Genomic DNA, 8,460 nt, shown 5'->3' with positions numbered 1-8,460 from the left:
ATGGACAATGGGTCATGAAGCTGCTTATGTATTCTCACTACTTCTCCAAGGCAAAACGAAACTTTCCACCGAATGTGACTCATTGCGCAAGAGGACATCTCCCAGTGCATCCCCACCCACAACACCTATAAGCCGGGTCATTCACACTCCATGCTCGAGATGAATTTCCATTCAGTGGCCCGCACACACCGTCCAGGATTTTGCTACACCACATTGATCTCAATTAAGACCTCTAGGAACGTCCACAAAAGAGAAGCTGGAAGCAATAGGCAGAAAGAAACATGTCTTTATTCAACATCCTTCTCTCTTCCCTAGCTTCTCTCATTTTCTGCACGCACAAACAAGAAGACAGGGGAAGGGTGAGGTGAGGGAAAACAGGCAACTGCTAAACTAAAATGGGAGGAGAGGAGGGGGGGGGCAAGAGAAAACCTGCGAGAAGCACAATAGGAGCACTTGCGCTTTCCCAGCAAGGCATGTGTGTGGGTATGTGTGGAACAGTCTTTCAATATCAACCAACTGAACAAATAAAAAATGGAGTGGCATGTGCTACCCAAAAGAACAAGGTGGATTAAAACAAAATGACAGACAAGGCAAACATTCACACACCAAAGAGGAAGGAGGAGGAAGAGGAGGAGGAGGAGGAGGAGGAGGAGGAGGAGGAGGAGGAGGAGGAGGAATGGGTGGGGGAGGGGACCACGAGTCACTGTTTTGCTTTCTTATGTGGAGGGAAGAGAGAAAACGAGCGCGCTGGAAGGAACGCATGTCAGAAAAGAAAAAAAAATGCTTTTTCGTCAACAATGTTCACTTTCTAAAAATGTTTTTTTTTTTCGTTTTTTCCCTGGGGACGTTCGCACTCCCGGTTCTCTTCTTCAGCGATGGCAGAGGCGGCATTGATGATGTCTACTGTCTTTGTCTTGCCCTGGAGGTGATGTTTCGCTTTCTTTTTTTTCTCTCTCTCTCTCTCTTTTCCTGTGTGTGTACTTTTTTAGGGCATTTCGGGAGGTGAAGGTCCCCGGCCCCGGGGTGCCGAGACCTGCCGCTCTCAGGTGTGACCCGCCGGGGAGGGCTGTTTGGGCCGAGTGCCTTTACGACTGGGCCGATGTTGTGTTGGGGAGGGAGGCCACGCTGGGGGATGTGACCGGAGATGTGGGTAGGCCGCTAAGCGTGTTCGAGCCCAGAGCTGCCGTGGCTGCGCACAGAAAAAGGTACAAATTAAGGATCCACTACGACACCGGAACCTTTCATTTAAAATCTCACTTGTGGTTCCAGCCAGCATACGAAAATTCTACGATCAAGCAAAGCATCACTAAGTTCTGTTTATCATGACCACCCTCATTTTCAACCACCATCATGGGAGCCAGCGCAGACTCAAGAGATTAAAAGGACTGTCGCATCCGTTCCAGCAGATTTCAGAACTATAGTGTCAGTTTATTCCTCCTCGACCACTGACCACAGTATCGAAAACCCGACGCGAAATAGTTGCGTACTTTGACTGTTCTTCGATGGAACACATGACAAGAGCAGATGCCGGACGTTGAGAGCATTCCCTAAGTACAATCTCTGGAAAAACGAGAAACCGTCACTCCCTAAGCACCAATGACTGCGCGACCTTGACAAAAGGAATGCTGCGGCCATGCAGGTGTCTCACTGAGTTAAGGGGCATCTGGACGGCGCCTTTCCTCCTCTGAGAGCCGCTCTCCACTTAAAGCAGGATTCCCATAAAATGCGACAAGCGACACGCTACAGATTCTGTTGCTGTAGCCACTGTCGCTGGTGCAGCTACCTGATCCATTTGCGAGGCGGCAGCGGACAACGACAAAACTAAATTTGCACGAGAAAAATGTGAACCTTTCACTTGACTATGCGACATACCAGTCTTAAATATCCTAAAATTTCTATTGAACAGCCGCAGGGAAATAAACACCGTGAGAAATTTACACTACTGTAATTTTGTTATGATATGGCTGCGGCAGCACTGTAGTTCTATCCGTTACCACACAATGTACAAGAGATTTTGGTCACATACCATAACTGATTCAAACGGCTGCTTCCCACCTACAATTTTGAAATTACATTTTAATAAAGTTCACCTGCCACCCACATCTCTATCCTTTATGATTCACTTTAGTTACATACCACCAAATCTAGCAGATTTTGGCAAGCGCCAGGCAATGGTTTTTGGTGACCAGTATCTACGTGAAGTAGATGCAAGATTTTGTAGCCACGACAGAGTTTCATTGTCGCTCAAGTGGTTGCGCCGCCATCAAATTACTCGCTTGTCAAAGTCACTAGTAGCGCATTATGGCATCCGAGCTTTAGGGAGTGCCATTGCATCAACAGAGTTTCTGCGGCCTCGGAAGAAGCACTGATCTTTAAAATTCATTTAACATCCAGACACTTTTCTGGACAAAAAAAAATAAAAAATTCGCCGGGTAGATTGTCGGCCGATGCTGAGCATAGTAGTATCGGTTTTATAGATGGGTGTCCGGATGCAACAGTCCCTTTAAAGGAGCATTAAAGTGGTATCTAACATGGCCAAAAACTGCTGTCATCTTGTAAAGCAGTATGTGAAAAGCATTCCCACAAAATATTTCTGGTAAAGTTGTTTCACCACGGTGCGATTAATTTGGAAAATCGCTGTCGCGGTGACAGGGCCGGAGTGCTCCAACTGCGGACCACACCCATTCTACTGTGACGTTGGTGGTAGAGAGCCCCTCATTCGTTCGTAGGAAAGACAGTCTGCTACCAACATTGCGAGCTGTTTCTTGTTGACTTCTATTCTTTATATGATTTATATCAAGTTTTTTTATTTAAAAAAAAAAGCATATATGCAGCCTGAGAAAATAAGATTGCGATCACAAGAGTAATATATCCGTGGCTTGTGTGCAATCTCAGAATTCACAGTAGCAGAAAGCAAGCGATGGCGGCGGTGTTGTGGCGCCACCTATTAGCCACTGAACCAACTGCGCGGTGAAAACGGTCGGACAGGCTGCACACGGTCGAGAAGCACGGGATTTTCACTGTACAAGCGCAGTTAATTTCTGGCTGCACCACTCGCTCTTCCCGTGGTGTCTGCGGTCCCAAAAAATCGTGGTTGTGTCGTGGACAGCCTTCAAACCCTCCATTTCGGACATCACGTAGCCGGAGAACACATGGCGTCTCCGAAGCGGTAGCAGATGCTCCGCCTGCGCGATGTTGTTCGCCTCGATCATGTGATCCCAGGTTCGATGAGGAGCGTCCTCACCACTTGAGTCCCATAGTGACGGGCGTGGTGGCGCTCATCACGTGCCTATTGTGAAGGCGAAGGAGGGCGTTTCGCACACGGGAGGTTCAGGGAGCTATTGCGGGCGTCCCAATTTCGCGTTGCACTAATTGTGGGAAAACTGTTCGGCCGCCTAACATTCCATATTGACCAAAAACAGAAACAAAGTTGTGGGCCTCTAGACTGCTCCTTTAAGGAAGGACATTATCCCACCACAAGCTTTCTGAGGTGAAGGTGCATAGTTTTTTTTTTCTTTCTTGCTGCAAGGACGATTAATACCTCTGTCACATGGGCAGTCTTCAATGATCACTGAACTGAATGGTCGTTGAACATGCGTGTAGCGCCACCTAGTGTGTAATGTGTCAACCTGTCAAGGAACATTGGATCCAATGCTCTTTGAGAGGTTGACATGTCACACACTTGGTGGCACTACACGCGTGTTCAATGACCATTGGTTGGCAATGATCTGTGTGGCAGGGGTTTAAAAGTGGTGTCTTTTTGAAATGTAAATAGTGTAAGGTGACAAACAGGTATGCCGATGATGCTGAGGTTGAGGCAGGGTCCCATATTAACCATATTACAATTAGAATGCTACTCTCCCACCCCAACAGAAAGCACTCCACATACAGAAATGCAGTACAGAAACTGTGATGATCGTCTGACAACCATTCTGCCCTGACCATATGGGATCCTTGGTTTCCCAAATGCTTGCCACTGCAGTTGCTTACAGATGCTTTGGGAAATTTCAAGGCCTCACGTGAACTTCTTTGGGTAATGTATCCAGGCTGAGAACTGATTCTGTACACACTACTGCTCCAGAAAACATAATAAGCAAAATAACTGGACCAACTATTTGTATTGCATGCAACATCCTGTGACAATAGCCCTCCTGCATTTGCCGCAATGCTTAGAAGGTAAGTTTCTGAGCATATTCGCTCACTTAACTTGATACGTGCACTTCACAGCAATGTAACTAGCTGTCGATAAGGTCACACTGAACTGGACAGAACGTGCGTGGTGAACACGTGAACACAGGTGGGCACACGTGCAGACAAGTGCAATGTGATCTTTTGTACGAAGAGTTGTCAGACGACATGTCGAAGAAATGGTATCGGGCAGTACCAAACCCGCTCCGAGTTCTCCGTGTGGCCAGATGAGAAGCAACGCCAGTCTACATTTGGTCTGATAGGTGAATACATTTATAAGGAATGACTAGTTTAGGAAGCAGACGAAGGGGATATTTGAGGCCCTGGTGCTCTTCGTTAAATGCTGTGCATGGATATGTCTGAATGTCATAAATGACAGTTATCGTGAAGAAATACTCCCAGAATTCAAGGGTTTTCAAGGGTGGCTCCAAATTCAAGGAATTCCAATGCCTTGAAATATGGACTTTCACATTCAAGGGTTTCAGGGCCCTGTGCAAGCCCTGGTCAAGGAGAGAGACTGGCATCAGAATATAAAATGTTATCCTCTAGTCAACGTCCAAACCATCATCCGAATCATCAAACAGCAGGATGTCTCCAAGAAAGAGTGCTGACTCAAGCTATTAAGCCCTTTCAGAGTCACGAAAAGCGGGTAGAACAAAGGTGTGTCTCCACTGATAGAAAATAAAGTGCTTGCTCAAGCAGGTATGTAATAATAATAATGATAATCACGATTACTTGACTGCTATGATCAAACCTTTGACTGTACATAGATTTTGTACTTGACTATGTCACCTCAGCTGCATGCATATGTCAACTATTAAACGAACTGAAGCATTTAAGGACATTCCCACCAAACTGTTGCTGCCGTGAAAAACACAAGTAACTTTCTTGATCAATTCCCTTGTCAATGCATTATCCCACCCGGCCACTGAACTGACATGGCACAAGTACAGAACAGATTGCATAAAACTGATGATCACTCAAAGCAATGGTATAATAAAGGAAGTGGTGATAAGGAAAGTGTTCCATCAAGGTCATATCACACACAGCAATCAGGCAGTATGCATGATCGATAGTGATGGAGTTTATGTACCACACTGGTAAACGACGCAACACCACTTCTAAGTGCAGCGTAGCTGGGTGTGGATTGATTAGAATCATCCTTAAAGGACGGTCTCGTACAGCCAGGGCGGTTCAGAAACTTAGCTGAAACTATATTCACGAGTACAGTACACATACAACCATCAAAGTTTCATTCAGAATAACCAAGTCCTTTTCGAGGAATTTGTCAGAAACGTGCGGTAATGGTAGACAACGAAACCTGCGCTTTACTCTCATGCAACGTCACGCGTGACGTCAACCAGTGGGTAAGTCACCGTTGCCATAGCAATTCTAACCTGCAGAAGGACCTTGGGTTCCCCATAAGCTCCCATTTGCTCTCGATATGGGGACGCTCAGACGTATATCTCCGCGAGCGGAGAATGTAGTCCGTGCGTTAACTGTGGTGTCCCCGAGAATGTGGCGCATAATCGGATACGTGGAAGCTAATTCACGCAATTTCTTTCCGCGAGTATTTAATGCGCTTTTTTAAATAAACACGCACTCATTCTCCATGTACGTCGTCATCGACACTTCATTTCGAAACATGATCAGTGTGCAACGAGAAGTGTAATGGAAACGCGCGTAATATATTTTTGGTCGGAGCTGTAATGCGACCGCGCACGCCGATGACCGGCAACTTCAGATTTGTGATTATGGGTGGGGTTGTCCTGCTACTTTTAACTTGTCTCCGAGGATTAACACAGTCGTTCTAAACTAGCACGTGGGCCACTTCTTAGAATGCGTGTTTTTCGCCTGAGAACTGAAAGAAAATGTACGAAATTGCAGCAGTCCCCAGTCACTTCTGAAAGTCGTCTGCTCATGCCGGTGCACTAGCGCGCGCAAACGCAGACTATTTCGGCATCCTATCACGGACTTTCCCGCAGGGCAACGTAGCCGTTTTTGTTGTTGCCAACACAGATCGTGGCATGCTCTGCAATATTTATAAATTTAATTTGGGTATTTAGTAGCCCTGTTGTGCTTTTTCAGGTAAATTTGCGGTATTCCATTTTCAACAAAGGGAAATCGAATGGTACACTTTATGGGAGGGGCAGGGGGTACGAGACAGTCTCTTTAAAGGGATGGTAGCATCCATTCCAGTCAAATGCGAAACTTTAGTGTCTTTTTATTCTTCCTGGACCACGGTATCGAAAACCCCACGCGAAATAGTGGAGTATGTTTATTCGACGGAATACATGACAAGAGCAGACGCCGTATGTTGAGAGTATTAAAGAATTCCCTTTCTCGAAAAACGAGAAAACGTCACTCTCTAAGAACCAATGGGGGCGGGACCTTGACAAAAGGGATACTGCGGTCGTGCGGGCATCTCATTCAGTTACGGGGTGTCTGGACGGCACCTTTCGTCCTCTGAGTGCCGCGCTCTCAATCCTGCGCTCAGGGTGTGACATCATACCACCTGAGCTTCTGCGGCCGCGGAAGCAGCGCTGATGTTTAAAATTCGTTTATTTAATATCCAAGCACTTTTTGGATGAAAAAAATTAGCCGTGTTGGCTATCAGCCAATGACGAACATAGTGGTATCAGTTTCGTGGGTGGGTTTCTGAATGCAACTGTCCCTTTAAAGTGTCACTATGGGCTAAAAGAAAAATTTATTTTAGTTTGTATTATAAATCAACCTCCCACAAAGTACACAAAATATCAATGCTGTTGCAAATTACGCTTACGCATTTGCACGAATTTTCGAAGGAACCTAAATAACTTTAGTATCGGATTCTCCAAGAGTTTGCACACCCTATACAGAGATTGCGCACCCTATAGCGTCATACTTCTCAAAAATATAAATTAATTTTATGATAATCCTACATCACATAGAGGTAACATTTTTCTGGAGTATACAATGAGACGCACGTATCCCAACAGTGCAAATTCCATAGGATTCTGAAAACTTAGATTTAGTCCCACTACATGTCTTGTCTTCAGAATTCAAATTTATGCCAACGTAATCTACGTGCCTCACAGTGTATTCTCGCTAAACATTGTTTCTTCATGCGATGCAGAAGTATCAAATTAATTTCTAGTTTTGAGAAGAGTGACATCACAACGTGCACTGCCACATGTCAGGCGACATGGCTCCACCCAAGGCCGTGCCTTCAGTCTCCTCTACAGCTGCTGGCCATCTTCAGACTTTGGGCAGAGACACAGACCACGAATGTCCCTCACTGATGCTAAGAGGTAGACAGCAGAGGATATTATGACATCCCGAAGAATACGAAACTTTGAAGGTCTGCGTGTTCTTATGATTACGGAAGTGTGTAACGTGCAACATCAGCATTTATATTCTCTGTACAGAGTCTTTGAGTGAGGTTGATTGAGATTGATGAGTGAGATTGAGGTTGAGGTTGTGGTTGAAACTGAAATAAAAGTTTTTTTGTGTGTCACGAGCAGCACTTTAAACATACCGAGTCTGGCTACATAAAGTCCCTGACTGCTGCAAACTTTGCCTGAGAGAGAAGCTTGGGTGGAGGGCAGCAAGGTGTTCATCGAGGTTAGTTTTGCAAGTGCCTGTAGTCGTGACCATTTACAAAATGAAGACAATCTCGTAGGGAGAGTGTTTACCTGCAAGCCTCGACGTATTTCATGGGAGTTTCCAGAATGCACATCACATCTGTTGCAATAGACCTTCGTTTATGACAAAGTCAACGGGATTCAGAAAAAACTGGAGGTGATTTGACACGAGCGAGTGTGTCACAAAAACAGCGACCAGCTACGAAAGTGCGCAGGACACTACGGAAGTATTGCACGAGCATACTCTAGAACACTATGCAAATAAGCCTGGGATGAGCACCTTGGCAGCATTTTTATTTTGCTGTGGTTTCTTTCATTCTTATTTCGGGAAGCGAGGCCTCGACTTCAGCGTGAGCCTAGGTTGTCGTCCACATGGGCTTCTGCCAGCTCACCCTTCATATGGCTCGGCCGGTTACGGCTCGGAGCAGACTTCAAAAAACCTGGTTCAAGACACGTGTTTCGGCCAAGACAGGATGGAACTTTGAAAATGAAAATATAAGGAAAGCTTTTCGTTCTAACAAGGGTTTACTGTATGCTTTCTTCAGCAAAATAATGTTCTTGCAAAGTGTGAACACTGGGCTTAACAAGGTTTGTCCACGATTAAATGCGGCAAGAATGGAGCAAGAATGCAGAGCTAGGCAAGCATCCT

At 45.6% G+C, this 8,460-nt stretch overlaps 1 protein-coding gene across 13 annotated transcripts in view; it reads right to left on the bottom strand.

Annotated features, from left to right (window-relative positions):
- Window positions 1–268: 268 nt before the first annotated feature.
- LOC135378362 (casein kinase II subunit alpha-like) overlaps window positions 269–8,460 on the bottom strand; it is a 47,916-nt gene continuing 39,724 nt past the window's right edge. For all 13 annotated transcript variants that reach the window (XM_064611379.1, XM_064611383.1, XM_064611388.1 and 10 more), the window contains one exon: window positions 269–1,189. In XM_064611379.1, the coding sequence (XP_064467449.1) occupies window positions 1,086–1,189 (104 nt within the window). In that variant the 3' untranslated portion in view covers window positions 269–1,085. The remainder of the gene's footprint in view (window positions 1,190–8,460) is intronic.

Source organism: Ornithodoros turicata, chromosome 1 (assembly GCF_037126465.1).
Source record: "Ornithodoros turicata isolate Travis chromosome 1, ASM3712646v1, whole genome shotgun sequence".
Taxonomy (NCBI): Eukaryota; Metazoa; Arthropoda; class Arachnida; order Ixodida; family Argasidae; genus Ornithodoros; species Ornithodoros turicata.
Note: the sequence above shows the minus strand (reverse complement) of the source record. Positions and strands in the feature narration are given on the sequence as shown.